This window comes from Eucalyptus grandis, chromosome 2, assembly GCF_016545825.1.
Source record: "Eucalyptus grandis isolate ANBG69807.140 chromosome 2, ASM1654582v1, whole genome shotgun sequence".
NCBI classification, from domain to species: Eukaryota; Viridiplantae; Streptophyta; class Magnoliopsida; order Myrtales; family Myrtaceae; genus Eucalyptus; species Eucalyptus grandis.
Genome location: NC_052613.1, coordinates 7,386,732 through 7,413,129, shown reverse-complemented (window position 1 = coordinate 7,413,129; position 26,398 = coordinate 7,386,732). Strand labels below are relative to the sequence as shown.

The 26,398-nt window shown below is 41.5% G+C and overlaps 5 protein-coding genes across 6 annotated transcripts; 2 read left to right on the top strand and 3 right to left on the bottom strand.

Annotated features, from left to right (window-relative positions):
• Positions 1-2,659: 2,659 nt before the first annotated feature.
• LOC104420516 (mitochondrial substrate carrier family protein E) lies at positions 2,660-6,485 on the top strand. The gene is made up of 9 exons (XM_010032346.3): positions 2,660-2,822; positions 3,385-3,500; positions 3,690-3,747; positions 3,852-4,001; positions 4,216-4,426; positions 4,717-4,762; positions 4,931-5,051; positions 5,153-5,225; positions 5,874-6,485. The coding sequence occupies exons 1-9, from the start codon at positions 2,741-2,743 to the stop codon at positions 6,106-6,108; spliced, it is 1,092 nt and encodes a 363-aa protein (XP_010030648.2). The 5' UTR covers positions 2,660-2,740; the 3' UTR covers positions 6,109-6,485.
• Positions 6,486-7,683: 1,198 nt separating this feature from the next.
• LOC104420505 (DNAJ protein JJJ1 homolog) lies at positions 7,684-10,570 on the top strand. The gene is given in 4 exon segments (XM_010032338.3): positions 7,684-9,276; positions 9,279-9,596; positions 9,975-10,033; positions 10,126-10,570. Coding segments are annotated over 4 exon segments (1,821 nt in total). The 5' UTR covers positions 7,684-7,893; the 3' UTR covers positions 10,187-10,570.
• Positions 10,571-12,168: 1,598 nt separating this feature from the next.
• On the bottom strand, positions 12,169-14,747 carry LOC104420494 (putative pentatricopeptide repeat-containing protein At1g17630). Its single transcript, XM_010032332.3, has one exon. The coding sequence runs from the start codon at positions 14,602-14,604 to the stop codon at positions 12,463-12,465; it is 2,142 nt and encodes a 713-aa protein (XP_010030634.2). The 5' UTR covers positions 14,605-14,747; the 3' UTR covers positions 12,169-12,462.
• A 1,533-nt stretch (positions 14,748-16,280) lies between these two features.
• LOC120290452 lies at positions 16,281-18,141 on the bottom strand. Its single transcript, XM_039306724.1, has 3 exons — positions 17,955-18,141; positions 17,607-17,899; positions 16,281-17,520 (listed from the first exon to the last, which is right to left on the bottom strand). The coding sequence occupies exons 1-3, from the start codon at positions 18,139-18,141 to the stop codon at positions 16,531-16,533; spliced, it is 1,470 nt and encodes a 489-aa protein (XP_039162658.1). The 3' UTR covers positions 16,281-16,530.
• Positions 18,142-18,167: 26 nt separating this feature from the next.
• LOC104434358 lies at positions 18,168-25,409 on the bottom strand. 2 transcript variants are annotated; one of them, XM_039307835.1, is made up of 9 exons: positions 25,290-25,409; positions 24,223-24,305; positions 23,293-23,738; positions 22,499-22,660; positions 22,077-22,256; positions 20,587-20,710; positions 19,508-19,741; positions 19,256-19,380; positions 18,168-18,386 (listed from the first exon to the last, which is right to left on the bottom strand). In XM_039307835.1, the coding sequence occupies exons 1-9, from the start codon at positions 25,299-25,301 to the stop codon at positions 18,208-18,210; spliced, it is 1,545 nt and encodes a 514-aa protein (XP_039163769.1). In that variant the 5' UTR covers positions 25,302-25,409; the 3' UTR covers positions 18,168-18,207. The 2 variants fall into 2 exon arrangements, with proteins under 2 accessions (XP_039163769.1, XP_039163770.1); XM_039307836.1 differs by having other exon boundaries at positions 22,499-22,639.
• Positions 25,410-26,398: the final 989 nt, after the last annotated feature.

Below are 26,398 nucleotides of genomic sequence, written 5' to 3'. Positions count from 1 at the left end.
TTGCCTTGGATTTTAAGCATGTGTGGAAGGCTATTTCTAAGGGTTAAGTAGTTTTTTTTTTGTTCCAAAACTATCCTCACCATTATTTTTGTTTTTTGATTTCACCCTTATTATTAATTTTCATCTTCTTTGTATGAGAATAAGCAGCGAGGGGTCATGAGGGCAATCTAGCTACGAAGGATTGACGAGGTTAGGGTCGCACGACTCTAGACAACCATATCCTAACTAACGTTTGCCTGTGATTGTTGCAATTGAAGCTTGCCCAATCCTTATCTTCCCTGCCAATGCTCACCCATGTTTGCCCTCTGTTTTTCTTTTCTTTTTCTCATTTCAAATTTGCTTTATAAAATGAGTCATCCAAACACTATTGCTTTTACCAAACGCACCTTCATCCAAAGATATATGAAGAAATGGCTTAGCATTCCCCCAAAGTCGAACCAGACGGCCGAAACACCAGCAAATCTCACTAGGCTTGGCAATGGGCTTTCGAGAGAAGGCTTTAACCAAACCAAGTAGGAAGTTAAGAAAAGGGAAAAGAAAACAAGAAAAAGAAATACAATGAGTTGTATATGTTTACCATGTGAGTGTCATGTCAAGAATGTTTGCTTTCCATTGTTCATGTAGGTAGTGATGTTCGTTAATGGAATTTCAATGCAAAATAATTGTATCGCACAAGTTATAAATTTGAAGTGAATATGTCACATGTATATAAGTTTAGGGTTTGTGATGTCACCGATTTTTTTGATAAATGTGTCACATAAGTACAAATTTAGGGTTTACGACATCACCAAAAATGTAGGATAAATGTGTCGTAATAGGCATGATTTGAGGTCTTTTTTTGTTACTTCTTCCTAAATATGACCTCATTTAAAGTCATAGAAATAATTGTTTTCAATAGATTTTTTATAGCGATTTTAATTTAACTATAGACTTCTTGTACTTATATTGATCTAAATCTTATTCTTAATCTTTTAGACAAGTAAAATTTTCAAGTTTTTATATTTTGTGTTTTCTTAATTAAATGGGTTAATACCCTAAAAAATCCTAAATTGATACACATATGACAAATTTATCAAAAACTAATTTTTTGACTATGAAAAACCTCAAACTAGTATACTTGTGATAAATTTATCAAAAAATATTTTGTTTGACCCCTCAAAAATAAAAAAAAACTAGTACATTTGTGATAAATATACCCTCAGTTTAATTTGATTAATACTGCAAAAACCACAAAAAATGTATAATTGTGATAAACGAAGAATAAAACTTCAAACTAGTACACTAGTAAACTATCACGTATCATACAACTTAATAAATTGACAGTAAAATTTAACATAAATTAACATAAAGTAAAGACATTATAAGTGTACCGGTTTTGGATAAATTTGTCAATGATGTATCAGTTTGGGGTAAATTTATCAAATATGTAACAATTTAGGATAAATTTGTTAAATGTGTACCAGTTTGAAATTTTTGATAGTCAAAAAATTAGTTTGGAGTAAATTTGTTACATATGTATTAGTTTGGAGTTTTTCGGGGTATTAACCCTAATTAAATTTAGCTAGATTTTTAAATTAGGAAATTAAAATAGTAGGAATATCAAACTAAGATAACTCTAAATGGGGTTATATTTTTGCTAGTATGGATGTCATAGGCAAAAATATAATTAAATGGATCTATTGTAATAATTATAAAGACCAAAAAGATAGAAAAGCAATGAAAATATGGAGATATCTTGTTGGCTTATGAAATGGAATGAAATATAAGGATATAATAAAATTTGGGTAGTAGTATAATTGTGAAAACTTTTGACTTATTTATGGTAAGTGGAGGGATAAACAAATTGACGGTTTAAGGACTAGATTGAACATTTTGGAATATTTTAAGGATCATATTAAATGAATTAAAGTCTATCAATTGCAAATATTTATTTACATTGCGTCAAAGACGCAAATTGATTGCTACTATCTCATCGAGTTGCTCTTGTGGCGAGAGCAATTTGCTGCATGGTGGCTGGGGGATGGATTGGGAATGGCTCCTTTAGGAGCCTTCCTCCAGTGTCGAATAATCAACTTAGAATTAACACGGACAAAGGGAATCTAACTATTTATTTAGACAAAGCATTGTGATGGCCCTTATGAATGCTCACGCAATGTGATTTCTGCCGAGTGCTCTAGGCAAGGTTCCTTGGCCTCATTCGATGCACTCGGTCGCCACATGCCATTGGAGGAACAAGTCTCCTACTGTAGGTTGGCAATCGAGCGGCGAGTGCAACATTGCAAGACGCGAGAACATTGAGATCTTGTCTTGATCATGACTTGATAATGTGTGGCTCATTCATGCCCAAGGCGTCTCATCTTACAAAAGGAACTCATAGATTCATCAATTACCGATGAATTCCGTCTCCGATTCATCCTCCATGGCTGCCTGGATCAGCAAATCTCCTTGGGCTTAGCAATGGGCTTTGGAGAGCAGGCTTTAAGCAATGGCCATTGTCCAGCCATTCCAGCCCAGCCCACAACAGTCATCGTTTCCGATCCAAAAACGCAGAAAACAACATCGGGCGCCCTCGCGTTTTACCATTCCCGGGGTCTCGGGACTGCAACGACACGTCGTTTTCGCTGGAAACTGAACGACGGCCTCCGCTCAAACCGCAGCGTTAAAAGCTTAAACCCCCCCGGAGAAATGGCGGACGAAGCTTAAACCCTAAAAGATACAGAGAGCTGCTCCGGCGACTTCCATGGCGGATCGGAGCTCGAGCCCGAACGGAAATCAACGCGCGGCTCCGCGTCCGGCCGCTGCGGATCACCACCACTTCTTCGGTGAGCCATTTTTCCGATCGTCAATTCCCCGCGTGCGCTTGCTTTCCGGAGAAGAAAGAAAGATGATTGCCGCAAGACGTTTCGTACCTCCTAGTTCGGTCTAGATGAAGTAAGGCTTCGATTTCGTTGCCTCGTGCTCTGCCGGAAGGTGGCGTAACCGTCGGGAAGTTCTCGCGGTGGCGAGCGAGTCGATGGGGATGGCCTGTTTGGAGTCGTTGATCGGCACGAGCCGAAACACCGGTAGAGTGAGACGTGTTTAGGTTCAGTTACTTCTAAAGTAGCATATGAACTGGAACGGTTCTCTTCATGTCGGTTTCCTTCCCACTCTGTCGGTGTTTTCGTGATCGAGTTCATCCATGCGGATTGGAGTTTATCTTCAGAAGCATAGAAATCCGATTAGTTCATAGATGAATCAATTCAGCAGGCCGTGTATCTGGATATAGATCATCAATTTCCATGATCTCTATTGGGGAAAAGTTAATGAGGCCTCTATTATTTCTCTGCATGCTTCTTCTGTGAAATTAGGAATTTCTTGAAAATTGATTTTTATCTTTGGGCACAGTATGGAGGGAGTTCTTGTGGGGTGCTGTTGCTGGGGCTTTTGGTGAAGGAATGATGCACCCGGTTGATACGGTCAAGACACGGATTCAAAGTCAGGCGATTCTCAGCAGGAGTCAGGTACGAAGACGAACTATTGAGTCGCATCTGTAGCATGCATTAATTAATGCTGCAGTGGTGCCTAAAACCAGCGTGACATGGTCGAAAAAGAAGTGTCCCTGCGTTGTTCTTGAGTACTTGGCTCTCCCTGCTTTGCTTGCCAATCAATAATTTGATCTCCATGGATACATTTGGATGCAATTTTATCAGACTCAAAAGAGTGTACTCCAGATGGTCCGTACAGTGTGGTGTGCAGACGGATTAAGGGGTACAACTTTCTTGTCATGTCTTTTAGTACCTTTGATCATGTACTCTTGGTGCATTGCTAATGGTTGTTCTTTTTATTCATCTTGTTCTTTTTATTCATCGTAGGGTTTTATAGAGGTATAGCACCTGGAGTAACCGGATCTCTTGCAACTGGAGCAACGTATTTTGGTTTCATAGAATCCACCAAGAAGTGGATTGAAGAATCAAATCCTGAGCTTGGGGGGCACTGGTCTCATTTTTTAGCTGGAGCACTTGGTATGCTATGCTGGACTACTATAACATTTCTGCTTGACCAAGCAATGTGCATCTCTCATTCAATTTTTCCCCTTTGGATGTAAATGTCGTATGTGTGTGCAACCAATGCATCATGCATGAAAATTAGGTGAAACCCCTGGATTTCAATTGGTTGAATCAATGACTGTCATACCTCTGAGCACTAAAAACTCCAATTGAACTTGTTGCATTTCAGGAGATACCCTGGGTTCTTTTGTGTATGTTCCATGTGAAGTCATGAAGCAGCGTATGCAGGTCCAAGGCACCAAATCGTCATGGAGATCAGTGGTCCAGAAAGATAGGGTTACTTTGAAGTCTAATGCCTGTATGTATGGCTATTACAATGGAATGTTTCAGGCTGGCGTTTCAATATGGAAGGAGCAGGGATTGAGGGGACTTTATACAGGGTAACTGTTGCAGTCAAACTTCCTAGGTTCTTATGGATGGTACACGTTTATTAGATTTTGTCTGTAGAAACCATCAATATTATGCATAGAGTCAAATGCAGACATGCATGTGTGTAGAGAGAGAGAGAGAGAGAGAGAGAGCTCAACCCCTCTTCTTTTGGTAAAAACTTCCAATGCTGAGAATAGGTTATAAGTTAGATGTTCAAAATTATGAGGTCCTTTTCTGTACTTCCTTGTAATTTCTAGCTATTGCAATACCAAGAATCACCCCCATTTTGATGCTTTTGTAGATACTGGTCCACACTTGCTAGGGATGTTCCATTTGCTGGTCTTATGGTAAGTTAATAAAATAAATGATGTCCTTTTTCAATTGCCAAATCCACCTTTATTAATGCTATCTTCCTTCATATTTGCTTTCATGCTCCCACTACCACACTTGAAGATAATTAGGCACACTGAATTTTTTTTGGTGTGTCATCCAGTTACTAGTTTACATCTTTGCAGGTCATGTTTTATGAAGCACTTAAAGACATGACGGAGTACAGCAAGCGGATGTGGTTATCAGAATCAAATTTCCGTCTAAGTAGTTCAGTGGAAGGACTTATATTAGGTGGATTAGCTGGTGGTATGTCTGTGCTCATGCATTATAGCATTTTATTAGATTTTGATTATTACCGTAATCTTTTTGCACCATAAGATCAATTTAAGGCTCTTTATTTTATTCAGGTTTTAGTGCTTATCTTACTACTCCTTTGGATGTCATCAAGACGAGGTTGCAAGTGCAAGGATCAGCGACAAGGTAACTTGTTGCTATTATGTTTAGAGACGCATGGCTTTTGTATTGATGCAAAGACCATATTGTCGATATTTCGTCACTCTCTCAAAGCTTTCAAGACTCTGCCTCTGCCTCGTCCTGTCTGTTCTGTCTTGCTTACACACCGGCTAGCACTATTATTGGGGCTTCTCGATTAGTTTGCTTGAGTGCACAATCATCCGTTCTACTAGTCTTCTGATCTGTTGTACATAGCTAGTTGTGTTAAATATTTGGGGTATCCATTACGTGACTTCTGTCGATCTCCATAGTCCAAAGTGTTATTCAATGGCGTTACTAGTTAATATGAGTTGGTCGGGATTGCCATCTGGTTATAAGAGGGGTGGCAATTTCATGCAATGTATTAGGAAGTACGAATGAGGCATATTGCCAAAAATAGATTTTGCAAATGTTTAGCTGTGACAAAAAGGGCCGATCCAGTAATTCCATTGCATAGTTAAGAGCTTCATCTTCATCATCCTCTATGCTAGGTCATACATATGTTCTGGAGGGATATATCATCCTCTATGCTAGGTCATACATATGTTATGGAGGGATAAATCATCCTCCATGGTTTTCCTTAAATCAAGTGAACTGAGAAACATGAAGAGAAGTTCTAATGGCTTGTTGTCTCAGGTACAACGGTTGGTTCGATGCAATTCGTAGCATATGGCGAGTAGAAGGTGCGAAGGGACTCTTCCGAGGTAGCGTGCCAAGGATTACATGGTACATTCCAGCCTCCGCACTCACATTTATGGCTGTTGAATTTCTGAGAGACCATTTTAATGAAGAACGGGACAACAGTAACACGCAAGAAGTTTCCACTCTGTCGATAGACAAAACTGGGTCTTTAACAGAAGTGGCTCGGTGACCATGAAGTTTCAATCTTCCATACCGATTTTATGGTGGAGATGGGGCATTGTATTTTACCATATTCTACCATTTTTCAAGATCCGTGAAGTCGAACCGTATCATGGAATTAGATCTTTTGTGGAAGATCGAGCTTTGATTGTCACGCTAGACCTCGAAGAGGCAAAGAACAATAAGGGGGGAATTTTTTTGGACTGATGGGGTTGCCCAAGCCAAATACTCTCTCATAGGGATGTCATGAAACCAGTAGAATCTCTTAACTGAAAGATTCATTTGTAAAAGTTTCATCTTTATAGAAAGATTATCAGAGTTGATGAGCAGATTGGACTTGTATACTTGAACAAGTTGGATGTACAGAGGTTCGAGTTCCATTGTGGATGGCTTGCTTTGGACCGGAACTACTTTACTTTTGCAAAGGAAAACGAAATGGATGGAACATCCCCTTTTAGACAAAAACTCGCTACATCTTGCAATAGTTGTTGTATGTTGAAATCCTCAAAGCTTCTCCTTTTACTTCTGAATGAAGAGGATTTGGGAGAAAATTATGTGACTAAGAAAAGCAAATGACGTCTTGGTGGGCGGTGCATGATTTCTTTTTCAATGAGAAGAAGCAAAGGAGAAGCAAGAAAAGAAGCACCAAGTCATGCATGGTTAGTCACGGGCTGCACGACTGCGTGGTTGGCTGAAGCGATGGAATGAATCCTGTAATTGGGGAAATGACACTAATAGTTTCTATACTTTGTCTCAATATGAAATGGTAGAACTTTTATGAAATGGTATAACTTTTAATTAAATTAGTCCTTGAACTATTCTTAAATGTTTAAAATGTGACCATTAAATTTCAATTTGTTTAATATAGTCCCTCAACTTACTAACATTTCACCTTTTTGGTTGTATTACATAGTTTTATTTAAGTATATATCAGTTTATAATCTCCATAATAGTAAAAATCAGTTTATAATCTCCATAATAGTAAAAGTAGAGAGTTGCCTCGCATTGATATTTTTGTTATTTTATGTCTAAATGCTTTCATAAGCATATTTAGGGATAATATTAATTTATCTGCGCATATTTATATTAATCTATACCTTGTTAGTTATCATTTGTAAAACATGACACGCAAAAGATTGAAAATTTCATCAATCTAAAAAGCTAGATTCGAGACAGATTATCGAAAATTTTATCTGCCTAAAAGATAAGAAATAATATTTAGATTAAGATAAATATGAGGACATGATGATAAATGAATATCAATTCTGGATACACTTATAAAAGTTATAGACTAAAAATAGCAGAACCATCAACATAATACAAATCTAAATGAGTTTCTATTATATCATCACACTAATCACAAATGACTCTATTGCATTAGGATGGGATAATTTTTTTTTATTGATTTAGTAAAATGATCGAAATGAAAAATTATATTGCAAAATTCATAAAAACTCGCGAATATTACAGAGGACTAGTTTGACCTTGTCATAACCAAATGGGGGGATAAATCGAATAAATCGAAAGTGAGGGACCATATTGGGAATTCAAGAACCACAAATAAAATGTGAATTTTCCTCCTCCAATTTGAAGCTTCTTCTTCCTGTGGGGGCAAGCGATTCCCGTTGAATATTTCTGCAGAGCTTCGCTGAATCTCTCCGCATAAACCCTAGCCGGAAGCAATCGACCGGATCGTCGAGCCGATTCCTCCCACAATCATCCGTTTCCTCCGGCCGAAGTACCGTCCCCGGAGAGTTCCCGACGAGCGGCGGCGGCGGCGGCGGCGGAGTCGGGGATGGCGGCGGAGAAGCGGTGCCACTACGAGGTGCTCGGCCTGTCGCGCGACTGCACCGCCGAGGAAATCCGCTCCGCCTACAGGAAGCTCGCCCTCCAGCGCCACCCAGACAAGCTCGTCCAGTCCGGCCTGTCCCCGGAGGACGCCACCGCCCAGTTCCAGGAGCTCGCCCACGCCTACGAGGTCCTCTCCGACCCCAAGGAGCGCGCCTGGTACGATTCCCACCGCTCCCAGATCCTGTTCTCCGATCGCAGCAGCGGCGCGGCGGCGAACTCGCCGGTCCCGAATCTGTTCTCCTATTTCTCGAACACCGTGTTTTCTGGATTCTCCGATTCGGGGAAGGGGTTTTACAAGGTGTATGCGGAGGTGTTTGATAAGATTTACGCGAACGAGATCAGTTTCGCGAGCAAGATGGGGCTGGGGCTCGATTCGGTGAGGGAGGCGCCGCTCATGGGCAATCTGGAGAGCCCGTACGCGCAGGTGACGGCGTTTTATAATTACTGGCTAGGTTTCTGCACGGTGATGGATTTCATGTGGGTGGACATGTACGATGCCGCGGCGGGCGTGAACAGGAAGTCGAGGAGGGTGATGGAGGAGGAGAACAAGAAGCTCAGGAAGAAGGCGAGGAGGGAGTTTAACGAGACGGTGAGGGGGCTGGCGGAGTTCGTGAAGAAGAGGGATAAGAGAGTGGTGGATATGATGGTGAAGAGGAATATGGAGAATGAGAAGAGGAGGGAGGAGGAGAGGGAGAGGAAGAAGCAGTTGGAGAGGGAGAGGATGGAGAGGGCGAAGGCCTACGAGGAGCCAGAGTGGGCGAGGGTCGAGGAGGAAGAAGGCGAAGAAGGAGGGTCTTCAGGGGAAGAGGAAGATGGAGAGAGGAAGGAGGAGAAAGAGCTTTATTGTGTCGCGTGTGGGAAGAAGTTTAAGAGCGAGAAACAGTGGGAGAATCACGAGAAGTCGAAAAAGCATAAGGAGAAGGTGGCTGCATTGAAGGAGTCATTTGTTGAGGAGGATGAGGAGGAGGAGGAGGAGGAGGAGAACGAGGATGCTGAGGTGACAGGAGTTGAGGAAGATGGGGCGGAGGAGATAGGAGAGAGGATGAGGGATGATTTGGAAATTAAGGGGGAAGAGAAGGAACAGATTGAGGACGGGGGTGAGATGAGTGATGGAGAGAGGTTCTTCGATGTTGATGAAAGCAACAAGGAAGAAGGGACTAAGGAGATGGAAGGACCTTCTCACAAGGACGATGACGATGACGATGACAAACTCGATGAAATGAGTGTTCTTGAGGCAATGTTGTCCGGGCGCAAGAACAGAAGGAAAATGGCGGCAATGCAGGAGCTTAGAGCGTTTCCAAAGTTGATACGCAAAATGGTGAAGAAGAATTCATGGAGTATGATAACAGGAAAAGCACCAGAAGGAATCGTGGGGCTAAGAGGGAGAGGTTCAGAAAGAATAACGGAGAAGATGCAGATACCGGTAATAGCAAAGATAATGATCAGAGTGATAGAACAAACGGAGATGATGGTATGGCCGCGGATGGCTCTGCTAGCGACTTTCTTCGGAAAGATGATAGCGAAGCTATAGGAGGCAATGAAGTGGCAAAAGATAAAACTCTAAACCAGTCTTCTGACAGAAAGAGGACGGGAAAGAAAGATCCGATCACTAAATCAAATAATGCTCCTAAAGGGAGGAAAGCCAAGGTAAGCAAACATGTTTTCATTTTGCTCGATACTCTTTCATTGAAGTTGCGCATCATTTCTTATCAACATATCTTTTCCTGTGCCATGGGTTTTGAATGTTACCATAATTCATTGCTGTCAAGGTTACTCACTTTTAAAGAATCATCAATATTTACTTTAGCTCTTTCCTATGTAAAAGACTATCTGTTCCAAATTTTATTGGTCCAGCAGCGGTAGGAATTTTTGGGAGTTATAGACCGATGGTGTTCTGGCGCCTTGACCCCAGTCTTGCCTTTCCTGTCTCTATATTCTTGCATTACTCCAGGAGTTAGTTGTCCATAATCTTGTCTTAGAGCTTGCTCTGATTTTGCCTGATTTTGGATCTGCATGTTGATGCAGGCATCAGCGAAGAATGCTGACAATTCTTGTGAGACCTGTGGACAGGAATTTGAGTCCAGGTACTAAAATTATTTGGTCATTTGATCTGCACGGTTCCTAATCCTTGCTGTTCTTCCTTGTATTGATTTTCTCGTTATGTTATGATAACCAGGACCAAGTTGTTTAAGCATTTGGGAGAGACGGGCCACGCCTCTTTGAAATACCGAAGATGAAATACCCAATTCAGTTTTGCTTCATCAAACCATTTGTAAGTTAGGGACAATGTTTTTACAGGCCCTGCATTTTTGTTGCCCATTCTTTTGTTCTTTACATAGTCATAATTGAAGAGGGCAGAAAGCATTTGAAGACATGAGAACCTCTTTTTATGCTGATTCAAGGGTTTACATCATCTCATATGCATGCGGGACTTGCTAATTGAAAAGTCCACGTCTTAAATTATCAAACGTTCCAAAGGAGCAAATGTATTTCATCTTGTGGGTGTCTGAAAATTTATTTGGTCAGTGTCTTAGCCTTTTTTACTGTAACTGTTGACAATTCTTATGATCCTTTCTGTATGGTTGAAGGAGAGCTATATACATTGCGTTTACGGTTGACACCAATCTAACTTTCTCATAAATATAGTTGCCGCATCGGTGTTATGTTCTCACCACCTCCATGAGGTGGAATGCATTCAATCCGGGGCAGCAGATGCCAAGGCCCTGTTTGTTTGTGTTCTTTTCTTTTGGTCATGAACACAATTTCTGTTTTTTTTGTTCCGGAAAAAAAAAAAGAACATAAATGTATTCATTTGTGTTTTTGTTGTAAATTAATTTTTTTGTTCCCGAGAACAAATTTGGAACAAGGTTTCTTGTTCCTAGAACATTTTCAAAAAATAATTTCTCTCCTATTTTTTTCTTCTCTTTATTTTCTTCTTCTTTTCTTTTTCTTTTTCCTTTGGTCGGTCGCCGGCCTCGGCCATGGCCAACGATCGGCCGTCCAGGGCTAGCGACCTCGCCAGAGTGTCGTCGGCCACCGCCTTGTGTCGGCGTTGCTGGGTGGCCGGGGCAAGCTCGCCGTGGTTGGGCGAGTTTGTCAACCCTCGTTGGCCGCGCGACCATGACCAAGGCCGGTGACCGGCCAAAAGGAAGAAAAAAGAAAAAAAGGAAAAATAAAATAAAAATATTATAAAATTAAAAGAAACAAAAAAATTATACAAGTTTACCAAACGTGTTTCTGTTTTTTATTTTATTTCAGGAATAAATTTACCAAACACTTTTTTCTATTAAAAATTGTTTCATGGACTGAACAATTTTTTGAACAAAAACCTTATCAAACGCATCCTTGTGTCTAAACTGGAAGATTGATGATAGCAACTATGTAAGTCAATCGCCGACAAGGCATGGGATTACAGCCCATGAACAACGGAGAATTGGTTTTGGACCACAATTTATAAGCCTCCACTGAATGAGGTGATGATCAGTATCTTTACAAATGGTAATAATTTCTTAGCATCTGAAACCAGCTAGACAATACCTAGAGTTATACAACAGCTGAGAGATTTACGCGAATTTCCAAAGCCTACAGAAGCCAGGGAGGTGTTAATTGATACCCTTCTTTTGCGCTCTTCGACTGAAGCGACCCATGGCCAAACAATCAACTCGGCGGGGAGATCCCATTGTCCTGGTTCCTCAAACTATGAGCTAATTAACTTCTGAACGGTTTTCCAAGCGGCGACGGTGTTCTTTTCTCAGCTAAAGCGACTCACAGTGCAACGTAACATGAGGTCCCTGCAACCTCCGAGGGGATGGATCCTAGAATTAGAACGTTTTTTTTTTTCTTGTTAAAATATATTGTTTCCCTTTCTTTTCTATTAGATTCCTTCCAGTGCATCCTAATTCTTTCCCTAACCCAATTTATAACTAACCATAACTTGAGTTCCCACAACTCATTCACTGAAAAGTGCACCTGCTGATTAGACTAGTTGCAGATAGATAACCATATTACCCTCCAACTTTCTAAATTCTTGGCACTCTTGATGTCATAACTATGTTTTCATGTAAGATGGTGATTTGATCATATCAGCTGATCACATGACAAAACCTCAACAGTCCTCTTTCATCGGTGATGCAGGTGATTAGAAATATAGAATCTATCATAATAAATATAAATATATTAAACAGCCTCCAAGAAAAAAAAGGAAAAAAAGAAAAGTATGTAGAAATATGGCTGAAACTTTCAATTAGATTTGAAGGGTCCATGACAGTGACATTAAGCGTGACCAAAGCAGTATGCACAGTTGGCCTGGTACAGAGAAAACTATCCACAAACTAATCACTGCAGGTCATGAGAAGCATCTAAACGACGAGTAGAATTCTGAGTTTAGTTATTGAAACCTCTCTATGTCATCTTCCAGCTAAATCTGTAAAGACTCCAGAGAATTCCAATAATCTATTGGCCATGTGGGTGAAAAAATTAGCAAATTCCAAGAACAGAGACTAATTAATCATTGTCAGCTACCTGTCTTTAATGATATCGCAGGTGTAATGTCTTCAGTTTCCATTTGAAGTGTCAATTCTTTAAGAACACCATAAACATCCTCCATACCCAACTGCAAGGCCCTCCCCGACGAAAACATATAGAACTTATTACTCAACTCAATCCAACTCTGGCCTGGGACTTTCTTCAAACCCTTCTCCTGGGCAGAAATCCGCAGTCTTGCAGAATCATCCCACCGGCCATTTGCAGCATAAATGTTAGAGAGAAGCATATAGCTTCCAGTAGTGTCCAAATTCTGACTGAAAACGTGTGAGGCTGTTGCCTCCGCAAAATCTGTGTCTCTATACATCCTACAAGCATTAAGAAGAGCTCCCCAAACATGAACATTTGGTGTCAATGGCATGGCTTTTACTATCTCTGTAGCTTCCTGCAAGGAACCAGATCGGCTCAACATATCAACTAGACATGCATAATGTTCCATCTGTGGCTCAATTCCAAACTCTTTAGTCATTCGATCATAAAGCTTACGACCCTCAACAACAAGCCCTGCATGACTACAAGCAGAAAGAACAGCAATAAAAGTGACCTCATCTGGCTCAATTCCAGTTTCGATCATTCCATCAAAATATCTCACTGCATCTTTTCCTAAACCGTGCATTCCACACCCTGCAATCATTGAGTTCCAGGAGATTAAGTCCTTCACAACAAGTTTCTTGAACACCAGGCTCCCCTCATTAAGGCATCCACATCTCATGTACATTGTGATCAAGCTGTTTGCCACCAGGAGGTTATCACTCATCAAAGCCCGAATTACATGGCCGTGGACTTCCCGACCATGGTTGAGTGCTGACAACTCTGCACAAACTGATAAGACACTAGCGACTGTTATGGCATTGCCAGCAATTTTGGCAAGCTGCATTTGTCTATAGAGTTCCAAAGATTCTCTCCCTCTCCCTGCAGAAGCAAATGCATCGATGATGGCACTCCAACTTATTACATTGGGCCTTGCCAATGAACAACCATCGGATTTTTGGAGCTGGGAGAATATTTCAAAGGCCTCGTCGCATAATCCAGACTCTGCATACGATGTAATTAGTGCATTCCAACTGACTATGTTCTTGGATTCCATTTCAAAGAACAATTGACTAGCATCTTTTAATTGTCTTTGCTTCCCATATGCACGTACTAATGAATTCTCCACAATCAAATAAGCTTCAAAACCATCCTTTATAACAAGTCCATGAATTGCTTTAACCATATGGAGTGCGACCATATTAGAACAAACAGACAAAACCACAGCTAGTACTTCAGCACTGGGACCAATTCCTCTCATTCTCATCGAACCAAATAACTCCACAGTTTCGACATGGCGGCCGCTTCTGGCATGACTTGACAATAACGATGTCCACGTGACCACATTTGGCTCCACCCCATCAGACTCCATGCGCCGAAACATCTCAAGAGCCCCATCACAGTCACATTTCGATGCAAAGCCCGAGATCATCGTGTTCCACGAAATACAGCTCCTAGTACCCATTCTATCAAACAGCTGGAGCACGATGCCCATTTGACCAAGCTTCGCGTACATACCCATCAACCCATTCACCACATGCAAATTACGGTGCAACCCCATTTGCAAAGCGTGGCAATGAACATTCCTGCACAAGATCGAGCTCCCCGCTTCGGCACAACCTCTCGTCACCAAAGGGAAAGTGAACCCGTCACCCAAAACTCCGAGCTTTCTCATCTCAACATACAGCTCCAGAGCTTCTCCATAACACCCGTTAGACGTATAACCTCTCAAGATCGAGTTCCACAAGAGCAAATTCGACTTACACTCCGGGGGCGTTCCGTCGAACACCTTGCGGGCATCGCCGAGAAGCCCGAACCGGGCGTAGACCGACACCAGCCGAGCCGCCAAGAACGCGGAGCCAGAGGCCCCGGCGACGACGACGCGCGCGTGGACGCGGTCCGGGTGCTCGGCCGAGCGGCACCGTCGGAGGAGGTGATCGAAGAGATCGAGGAGTTCATCGTGGGCGGCGGCAGGGGAGGAGGGGCGGGAAGGGAGTGAAAGGAAAAGGCGGCGGTTGGCGAAGTTGGATTCGAGCGGGAGACGGGCTCGGGAGATGAGTTTGGTGCAGGGAGAGTGGAGCATGAAGCACGTTTGATGGCGCTTGCTTGGCTTCACGTACGAGCCTGATCCAATCGACTCATCGAATTCAATGCCGAAAGGGCGCGGAGGTCAGGCTAACTTTCTAAAGAACCGCTAAACTTAGTGCCTGTTTGGTAACTATCGCCCAACAGCGCCTGATTTTGATTCTTTTATTTCTTGGAGCAGTTTAGGAACAGAATCACGTTTGGTAAAACTTTTATTTTCGATAACAAATTTCTATTTTTTTATTTTCACAATTAGATTTGGAACATAATCAAGAATAAAAAAAAAAAATGATTATTGTTCTAGGAACAAGTCTAACAATCAAAACCAACTCTTTTTCTTTTTCATCGACCATTATCTTGCTGTTGCTGTCTGCCGCCGCCCAATGGCAACCAATCCGGCGAGCTTGTTGGTGGTTAGGCAGGCCTCACCAGGGCTGGGCAAGCCTCGCGACGCCCAACCTTGCCGATGGCCAGGCGACCCTCATCCAACCTCGACGAGGCTTGCTTGGCCACCGATGAGCCTTGATGAGCCTTGCTGGTGGCTAGGCGAGCCTCGCCCAGCCCCGCCGAGGCTCGCCCAGCCCTACCAGTGGCCAAGTAGACCTCGCCCGGCCCTTCGCGAGGTTGGCCGGACACCAAGCAAGGCTTGGCCAACGAGGGCCTCGGCGAGGGCCTAAGAATAGGAAGAAAAATGAAAAAAAAAAAAAGGAGGAAAAATTATTTAAAATTAAAAGAAATTGATTTGAAACATAATCAATGAACACGGTACCAAACGCAATTCTATTCCGAATCGAAATTTTGGATAGTTACTAAACGGCTTAAAATACTTAGAAATCTATTTCCGGAAACAAAATCGTTACAAAACGCGCCTTTAAGGTCCGGTTTCAATTCTATTTGAAAAAGAACTCCTATACTTTAGCTTAAGTCCTAAATCTACCTCAAACTTTCCTCGTCTAAAAAAATCCCCAAACTATAGGTCCAATTTCAAGTTTACCTTGATTTTTTTTTTTAGTTGAAAAGATAATCATCAATTTTTACTCTAGTCTTAAATTTATGCTGATTAGCCCTCCGTACAAGAGTTGCGGTTAGTCATTTCTAATTTTTTTTTAATCCTATAACGGTTTTATTTTGAAGTAATTTACCTTGTCACGTACAAGAGTTGCGGTTAGTCATTTCTAATTTTTTTTTAATCCTATAACGGTTTTATTTTGAAGTAATTTACCTTGTCACGTTTTCAATGTGTATCCATTATCGATGTGAAAATGGCACGCTAAGTTAGACTGGATCACACATTATATTTGAAAATGGATTAAAATTTGGCATTTTTTTAGAGAATAAAATTTGAAGTAGATTTGGGACTGCATTAAAATTTATGGTTTTTCCCAAAACAAAAGAGAAATTCGAGGTAGATTTTGGACTAGACTTAAAATTTGAGGTTTTTCGTGAAAACAAAAATAGTTTAGAGTAAATTTGAGACTAAATTTAAAGTTGGAGGGTTTTTAGGAAATTGGCCCGCAGAGGTTGAAGTCAACATTCGCATTTCACTTTCATCTTTACATGTCGCCTCGAACTGAGCGTGACCGCGAATAGATATATGACGTTTCTGCAGAGGTACGAGGTCAACGTTAACAACTGACATCAGTCCCTACAGCACATTGCATTTGCAGCAGCCCATGAACGATGCGGAATTTGTTTTGGACAACAATGTCATAGTTGTCACTTCCAAGCCTCCACTAAAGCAGGTGATGATCGGTATATTTACAAATGGTAATTTCCTAGCACCTGAAATCAGCTGTACGATACCTAGAGCTATACAAAAAACCAAGAGACGTTTGAGAATTACCTAGTCCTTGAGAAGTCAGGGAGGTGTTGGTTAGTAGTTTCTTTTTGTGCTTCTCGACCGGAGCAACCCGGGGCCAAACGATCAACTTGGCGGGGAGATCCCGTTGTCCTGGTTCTTCAAAATATGAGCTAATTCCTGAGGGGGCTCGTCTAATTCAGTGAGCCCCATAGGATAAAGTTGTGAATGGTCTGCCAACCATGCGGCAGCAGCATTCTTTTCTCGGCTTATGTGACTCACGTTGCATTCCCAATTGCGTAAGATAAGTTCTCGGCAACATTGGATAAGATCTTTGTTAGGATCGCTTGCCTGAGGAGCTGTCTTCAAAGAGTTTAATGCCGGGTAAGAGTCCGACAGCACCAGAACCTTCCTGTAGTTTCTGTCCCAAACCAAATTCAAACCTTGAAAGATAGCCCACAAGTCTGCTGCCAAACTACTCCACTTACCCAGCTGAAAGCTATAACCCAACACCCATTTCCCAGATGAGGTGTGCACTGTTCCACCAACTCCAGCAGAACCTGTGCTTCCTCTGGTGATTCCACTGGTGTTCAGCTTGACCCAATTCCTAAATGAACAGCTTTGTTCCGGCAAACCAACCTTTTCATTGGGTTTCTCTATCTTAGGCAGTAGTTTTGGACTCCTTTCGACGACGTCATGCTTATTTGATGTGATCTCTTGGACTTCAACTTTCACTTGCTGATCTGATTGTTTTGGGGCTTCCACTCCACCGGCTCCAGAAGAACCTGTGCTTCCTCCGGTGATTCCACTGGTGTTCAGCTTGACCCAATTCCTAAATGAGCAGCCTTGTTTTGGCAAACCAACCTTTTTATCTGGTTTCTCTATCTTAGACAGTAGTTTTGAACTCCTTTTGACGATGTCATGCTTATCTGATGTGATCTCTTGGACTTCAAAATTCACTTGCTGATTTGATTGTTTTGGGGTTTCCACTCCACCGGATGAACCAACCAATTCAGAACATGTATCTTCTATTTTGACGTTCAATGCGGTTTCAATGAGTGACGAACAGGTATAGTTAGCTGCCGCTGGATCCATGACCACATCTTGGGCATGTTCCTACCAGAAGATTATCCCATGCAGTTAAGAATTATGATTCTGAGAGCAATCACTAAATGAAGTTGGTTTCAGCAGAGTACTTTTACCTGAAAGCTTTCCACAAAGTCTGTCCTAGGCAAAGCAATCTCATCTATAGTTCCTTCTTCATGGCTTATACTGCCCCCGTTGGAAGCATTTCTTGAGAGTTCATCAATACCAGTAATACTGTCAATTGTGCTGCTCTTGTCGCTAATGGGATGACCATTATTTGAGTGGTCCACAACAGAAAGAGGTGGATGGACATTGAGCTCCTCATGCAGACTTTTACAAGCAAGAGTACTCTTAGCACTGTGGAAGATTCCCCACAGGAAGTATTCACTTTGCAATCCCGCAATAAATACTACAAAAGCATAAAACATGAAGTCACATCAGAGAAAATTCAAAGCATCACATACTGTAGTCAACCGCATCCAATTCTATCAAGACAAAGGATGATCTATGACAAAGAACACGAGGTTGCCACTGTGCAGGGTCTGTGTGGGAGCAAGCACACATGTGGTGGAATCCACTACGATAGCACCATGAATGGCTACATGAGAATGGAAGAGGTCTACTGCATACTATATCAACAGCACCATTCATTCTGACAAATTATTCCTCACATTTAAGACACGTGCATCTGGCCAACTCTTGGAATTATACATAGGATCAATCAGCATGAAGCATTGGGTAAATGTTCTCTCTCTCCCCATTATTTGAGTGGTCCACAACAGAAAGAGGTGGATGGACATCGAGCTCCTCATGCAGACTTTTACAAGCAAGAGTACTCTTAGCACTGTGGAAGATTCCCCACAGGAAGTATTCACTTTGCAATCCCGCAATAAATACTACAAAAGCATAAAACATGAAATCACATCAGAGAAAATTCAAAGCATCACATACTGTAATCAACCGCATCCAATTCTATCAAGACGAAGGATGATCTATGACAAAGAACACGAGGTTGCCACTGTGCAGGGTCTGTGTGGGAGCAAGCACACATGTGGTGGAATCCACTACGATAGCACCATGAATGGCTACAGCAGAATGGAAGAGGTCTACTGCATACTATATCAACAGCACCATTCATTCTGACAAATTATTCCTCACATTTAAGACACGTGCATCTGGCCAATTCTTGAAATTATACATAGGATCAATCAGCACGAAGCATCGGGTAAATGTTCTCTCTCTCCCCATTCCTATGTGCTAGAATGCTGCAGCAGACACACGTAAGAGTTTTTCTTTCTTTGTATGGATGGGGCAGGAAAAAGTAAAACCACACTAGGCGAAACATGTGCAATAAAAAATCACAGCGAAGAGCTGCCATAACCTACAATTACCTACGACTTAACTAGAGTAGCTTCATGATCTCAGAGCCCTGTAAAGATTATTGAGGTGAAGTACAGGTGAGCTGCCTGTACCTTCTAACAGATAGGTATATATCCTCTGAACTCCAACTTCACACTAATCTAGTTGGAAGTCTCAGGAACTAAAGCACGTGCATAAACCTTCCATCAATGTTAAGCATTGATTTTCCAGAACTGCAGCATCATACGAAAGGTTTGTCTAGAAACTATTCATTCTCATGTATGCCAAAGTAAAACTCTTCTTGCATTACGCCCAAGAAGAAAAAATAGAGGAAAACCCCAATTAAAATATCATGCAGCATATTTGCAGAAGGATCTAAAATGAAGGAAAGGAAACTGGAACTCACAGTGTGAATCTGCGTGTAATTCTTTTGAGGTAAATATCAGCAACTCAGCGCCATTGACAAGGCCTCTCATTGCATACTCCTGGCTAACCATAAGTCGAACAAGGGCAGAATATTTCGCAATGTGCCTATAAGTTATGATAAATATTTACAGCATGAACTGCTGATCACGTCCCAAAAAAAAAAAAAAAAAAAAAAATACCAAGCACTAATCCATTAAGTGGTTTGTTTAATAAACAAAGTGGTTGAACTAACCTATTAACAGTATCAGCTGGATAAAAGTACAATCCAATGTCACCGATATCAGGACCTTCCTTTTGAAATATATCTGTCAAAATTTGGGTCAGAGGGATCGGCTCCAAACGAATCTCCGTAGGCATTTGCAGTGAAAGTTCATATGCTTTCCTATGAACACTACACGGAGGATGCGCATGGAATGAATAGCTGCTATCATCGTGGATAGCATCACCAGGAAATTTCAAGCTTCCGCTGGAGAAGAACAGAGAACATCCAAGTTAAATTATCTGAGATAATTCAAATTTTAAAAGTGCTCAATGTTAGGTTTCACCTAATTCAATACGTAATCCAAGAAAAAATTCACTTGCTTTCATCTAGGATCCAAGACTATAAATTCACTAGCAACATTCAGCCAAGAAATTCTCTATCTATCCACAGGATGATCTTCACTAAGCTCAAAGAATAAGTTTCAAGCGCATCCTGAAATATTTCCTTGGACCTATATGAGTATTCATGTGACATTGTAAGCAGGGGTAGACTAGTAGCAGTAGATAATATATCTATAAGGCACAAAAAGTTTTCATGGAAAAAGCGAATCAGAAAAGCTACGATGTGTAGAAAACAAGTGCAAACTGAGTTTGCCATGTTGGTGAAGGACTATGAGCACCACTGCTCAGAGCCCCCCAAGTTGCTTGCCATAGTGGTGAAAGAGTACAAGAGGTAGAAATCCTATTTTGTTATTCAAAGATAATAGCAAAGAAATGTCAACACTTAAAAATTGAGTGATGCAACCATCCATTCCATAAACTTGAGCTATTGTTTCATATCCACTTGAGTTCGGCACATTTTCTCATACTGCTTTCTACTGAGAATTACATGTATGATCCTTATAAACCTTACAAACCCCTCTCTTCAAAAGGCTCGACTCTTCTATCCTAATTGTCCAAATTTGAGGTTGTAACAAGTCTCATAAACATGCCTTTCTCTATACAACAATTAAAGTCCTAGGATCAAATTCATCAACAACAGTTACTCCAAATCGTATGTATCAAACTTAAAACAGATTACAGACAAATCGTGTAAAATTGATTTCTCACCTCCATGTTGCACATAGGGCAGGAAGATAAGGCCAATATACTCCAAGTTTAGGTAGAATATGGTGTAAGAATCTAATCTCCTCAAAAGAATAACCATATTCTGCAGCAGCATCATTGTCATCTCCTATACAACACAAATCGAAGGTTGGCATAGATGGTCTGAGAAAATTCTAATGCATGGACATTGGAGAGAAGAAAATATCCACAAAACACATTACTAGGCATTGCCCAGTTAAAAGAGCAAGATTACGATAATTAGAAAAGCATTTGCATGATGATGAATGAAAACCCCAACTGGACACCTACTAACTGTCAATCTATAGAGAGAAGATAAATCCTCCAAAATTTAAAAGAGAAAAGCAATGTCTTGCTGGATGGTAACAAGTAATCACACATGAGATAAATCAAAGACACGGCAATTACTAATCATGTCTGGAGAGAAACAATCATCACACCAAAAAAGGAGAAAAAAACGACGAATTCCTGTCTAAGGAGAAATGAAAAACAAATCTAGAACATAAACTTGATCGAGTATGTAAAAGATGAAGAGCAAAACAAGTCATCCCTCTACTTCATATGAAAAGTGCTTATTGAATCATATGTCCAGTACCATCAAAGATCAAATTTATGCTTTGAATCTACCACGAATGTCATAGTCATAACCACAAAACAAAAGAATAAAGGACAAGAAACACCAGAAACTTTCGATTTTATTATAAAAAGGCATGGGAACAAACAAACTTAATTGTCCTCTTACAACATTCCTACCATTAGCATATAGGTTATGACCACCTTGACATCTCAAGAAAGCATATCCTTAAAGTTTTCATCCCTGTTATATCATGAATCCAGTTGCAACAGAAAAAATTGTCTAAACCAGACATAGTTACCTCTGTATAAAAGAAAGGAGATAAGCCAACAGAGTACAACAGTTCATTATAAGAAATGTGTAGTAAATAATGAAAAAAAAAAAAAAGACATGAGAAGTATTTAGATCTTTTCTGGCAAGGTAAATATCTTAAACATACGCCTTGAAAGTATGCTACATCTTTAAAGCATCCAATAAATTCTATACATCCATGTCACGAAGAGAGTAACTTTCACTTAAGAGTGTGTTTGAAATTTTCTTCAACTTTGTCAAATATTTCATCATCAAGAAACGACACCAATCTTTCAATCTCATCCATGACTCTCTCCAATATGATGGCAAACTCTATAAACGTAAATTAGAGATATCATTTTCAAACTTGATTTAGAGATACCAAATCTATAGTAGTAATTAGCAGCATTTCCAGTGTCCATGAGGCAAAGTTAGAGGAAGTCTCATCTTCCCTAAAGTTTTCACATAGAAATATCCTTCCAAGCATTTCAGGATACAACCAAAAAAAAGCAGATAAGTCCTTTTCTGTCACAAAATCCCACTTCTTCATCAATAGTTAGGAGAAAAGGCAGAGAAGGTTGCTTCAGATAGATTCCTGTTGCTTCCTTGCCTGATTTATTAAAGGGTTGAGAGCATCTGGATGGTGAAATGGGTGACACAAGCTTCATAGATTCTTCCTTTGCTTCCCTTTCTAATAAAAATTCATCAATATCCATCGACTGCTCCTCATCGACATGCTTCTCTGGCCGCGGAACAAGGTCCTTCTTGCCTGAAATAGAGTTCATCCCATCTATCAAGTGCAAAAGTAGATTTTCAGATGAGAGACAAAGGTGCCAAAGAAACATCTGAGGGTTGAGAACATAAAAGTATCCTTCCAAGCATTTCAGGATACAACCATAACAAAGCAGATAAGTCCCTTTCTATCACAAAATCCCACTTCTTCATTGATAGTTAAAAGAAAATGCAGAGAAGGTTGCTTCGAATTGAAACAAAAAAAGAAAAAGAAAAAAAAGATTCCTATGGCTTCCTTGCCTGATTTATCAAAGCGTTGAGAACATCTGGATGGTGAAATGGGTGACACAAGTTTCATAGATTCTTCCTTTGCTTCCATTTTAAACATCAACTGATCCTCATCAACATGCTTCTTTGGCCGCGGAACAAGATCCTTCTTGCCTGAAATAAAGTTCATCCCATCTATCAAGTGCAAAAGTAGTTTTTCAGACAAGAGACGAAGGTGCCAGAGAAACATCTGAACTCACCAGTAACAAAAGAAAATGTTGATTCAGCCTGCTTTATTATCATGAATTATGGAACTTTGGCATCTATGATTTATTTTACTATCCAAAACCAGATCTGTCTAATATCTGCACGACTGTCTTGATGTTATGCATGTAAATCAAACAATATGCAAGACGACAAACACCAACTGGATATTGATAATGCATTTGATGGCAATATTACCTATAAATGGAAATGTTAAGTAACAATATATAACCTGTACCTTCTCTAATAACGCAAGCTTTTAAGAAAAAAGACTGCATCTGACTTTGCATCAATCTGCTACAGTCTTGAGGTTCGGTTGAAGTATTACACAACAATATTTTTAAAATTGTCATCATAAAAGCACAAGTGCACTTACAAAACTATTACAGATTGCAGTTACTTTTTCAGTGAAAGCCAAGCACAACTTAAGATGCCTCACTCTCCTTTCAGACTGCTCCCTAAGTATTTAAGCTAACAAACTGGGAATATTCTAACCACCATTGAATTTGATGAATGCGTTATTATATATTATTGGCATAGTAATTTGAAAATAAGGCCGTCACCTTTCAGTTCTTTTGCTGCTGAGATTTGACGCAGCTGATTAATTGACGAAACTATATTCAAGCTTCGACTTTTTAATGGATGTTGGCAACCTGAAGACACTAAATGATGATTGCCTTTTTCCATCACAAGGGACTTTGAAGCAAAGACCTTGGACTTCAATGGATTTTGCCGGGCACTAGATGCCGCATTAGGTTTCAGGCACATATGGCTCACAGAAGGTCTCTCCCTCTCCCCCAATGATAACTTGATGACTTCTTCAGGACTAAGAAACTTCACTTTGGATTTTCTTTGACTTTTTGGACCTTCTCTACTGGTCAGTGATGGGACCATTGCAATGGATTCTTCTTCCAAATGAAACATTGACCTATTCGCTTCGTCCGGAAATTGGCATTCTTCACAATGCCATTCTTCAGGGACTTCATGCATAACTTGTGCTGCACAGTAACTGGACTCGAGAAATATGAGAACAAACAGAATGAACACCATAACATTTTTCATTGGTAGGAATGTTCGAGCTAGATGTGATTAGGAGAATGCGTGGAAAAGAAGAAGCAAATCAATTTGATAAGAGTAGGTTATCAACAATTATGTGCCTCTAAGAAAGAAAATGGGATAACATTAGAACAAGTAACAAGAGGACAAAAAACCGGTCTAGGTTGTGGTGGTTCAATTCAGACGAAGACCACTGCTGCCCATAATGAGTGCTGCTTAAGTCTTTATATAACAAAATGTCTGAATCAGGTTCTCCTGACTCAACTGAAAATAAAGAATCTATCTTCACTAGTAAGTTCATATGGTCGAGTCATATCAGCAGCTGGATTTCCAGTTCTTATATATTTTCAGAAATGTCTCTTGACAATAAACCAGGTCATCAGGCAAAATGCATACGTTGGAGTCGTGACAGATGGAATTAGGGAGAGAGATCATACATATGTTGCCGAGCAGGACAAGTTGAGCAGGTTGCCATCAACTCAGCAAAACCAAAGTCACCACATGTATCACAAGGATCCTCCTGCGTTAGAAGAGATTCAATCAGAAGGGAAAAAAGGAAAATCGCGGAAACATGAAATTCTCAAAGACAACAGCGCAATCAACAAATCACAGAACATATTGCCCAGCCATTCACATGTAGACTTGCATGTAGGATACCAATTAAAAAACAACCTTGCTTCGGGGACACGAGGGTCCATCGAATCATACCGCAAGAGCAGACAAATACTATAAAACATGAGTATCCAAGTACAACTGGAAAATGCAAACCAGTCAAAGGATGCACTCAGCTTGCGCGATGGAATTTTTACACTGCTGTGGTTCAGAGCACTGCTCGAACAAGCATACGTCAAACCCACCATGAAAACAAGAAAAGGAAAACACGACGAAAAAACGAAGACGAAAAGACACCCGAAGCCGAAAACGGGAATCGGCGAGAACTCGAGCGAAATGCAAATGCGAGATCGACCCATCATCATTCAATCCATGCTCACGACGATGTCGCTAGTCAGCTACCGTGTCCCGAAAGAAAAGGGCAAAAAAAAAGACGGCGCAGGTGAGGTCAGAGAATAGTCACTGTTCGATCGCCTTCGTCTCCGCTCGACTAAACAACAAAACAAACGCGCACAGCCCCACCGCTGAAATCACCGGAACAGAAACGACGCGTCTCCCACGTCACGGCGCGGGAAGGAGGCGCACCGACGATCTCGCCTCGGAAGGACCGGGCGGACGGCGATCGCGACCAGACACGAGCAGTGGACACGACACGACACGACACGTCGGACGGTCGGACGGGCGGACGGACGCCGGCGAGAGACCCCGCCCCCCCGCCGGCGCCGGCGCCGCGGATCGGAACCCTCGGAGAAGAGACAAAGGAACGTGGCTTGCTTGTTCCGGAAGGCAAGAGACTGTCCGAAAATAGCAACAAAGCGGGGGCCACGAGAAATGGAAAGAGAGCGAGACGTGGCCGCGGGAAAAGCTAGGGTTTTGAGAAGAGGGTTTTTACCAGGGACTCCATCTCCGCCGTCCTCCGCGCTTTCCTCGGCGCGCTGGGACTTCGCAGACGGCGAGAAGCTAGAGAGAGAAGCTAGAGAGAGAGAGAGAGAGGGAAGAGAGAGAAGACTGGTGCATGAGCTGTGCTTTTTTCTGAGGAAGAAGGACGGGGGAAGACGATATACGCCGCGGGGAATTACCGCCTGCGGCCGCGCCCACGGCTGGGGCGTCACCGGGGGGGATCGGGTCAGCGGGCGATGGCCCGACGCGATCGCGCCGCGTGGGAGCGCGACCTCCGATCGACGGCTCGATCCCCCGGGGTCTCATTCCGGTTGCACTGGGCGCGGGGCAGGGGATTAGCCGGGGCCCATACCCGTCATTTTACTCTTCCATGCAGAGGGTTTAAATGCGCCCGTCAACACCATCATGCAACAACGCTGAGGAGATGCACACCAAAAAGAAGAAACCTAATGTCACTTTATGACGTATTTAGGCACCGTACGGTAACCATTTAAGCAGTGGCCGATTTTAAATTTTTTGTTTTCGAGATTAGTTTAGGAATAGAATTGCATTTGGTAAAAATTTTATTCTAAACAACAAATTTTTATTTATTTATTTTCGGAAGTAGATTTGGAACAAAATTAAGAATTAAAAAAAAGATTGATCCTCTTCTCGTTTCGAGAAGAAACTAAAAAAAAAGAATTAAAAAAATGTCGATTCTTCTTCCTCCAAAACCTTTTTTTTCCTCCATTTTCTCTTCTTCTTCTCTTTTCTTCTTCTTCATGGACCGCTATCTCGCGGTTGCCATTCATTGCCGTTTGCCACCGCCCGTCACCGTACACTGCCCATCATCACCATCCATCGCCGTCATCGTTGACCGCCAGCAATCGGTCCAACGAGCTCGCCGGAGGGCTGGGCGAGGCCCACTTGGCCCTAGTGAGGCTCGCCCAGCCCCGGCGAGGCCAAGCCTCCTTTATCCAACCTCGAGGCCCGAGTATCGCCGAGGCCGTGCAAGCGCGACTAGCGAGGCCCACCTAACTACCGGTGAAGTCGAGCCTCACAATAATATTCCAAAATCAGAAATTTTGGATAGTTACCAAATGGTTTAAAATATTTAGAAAT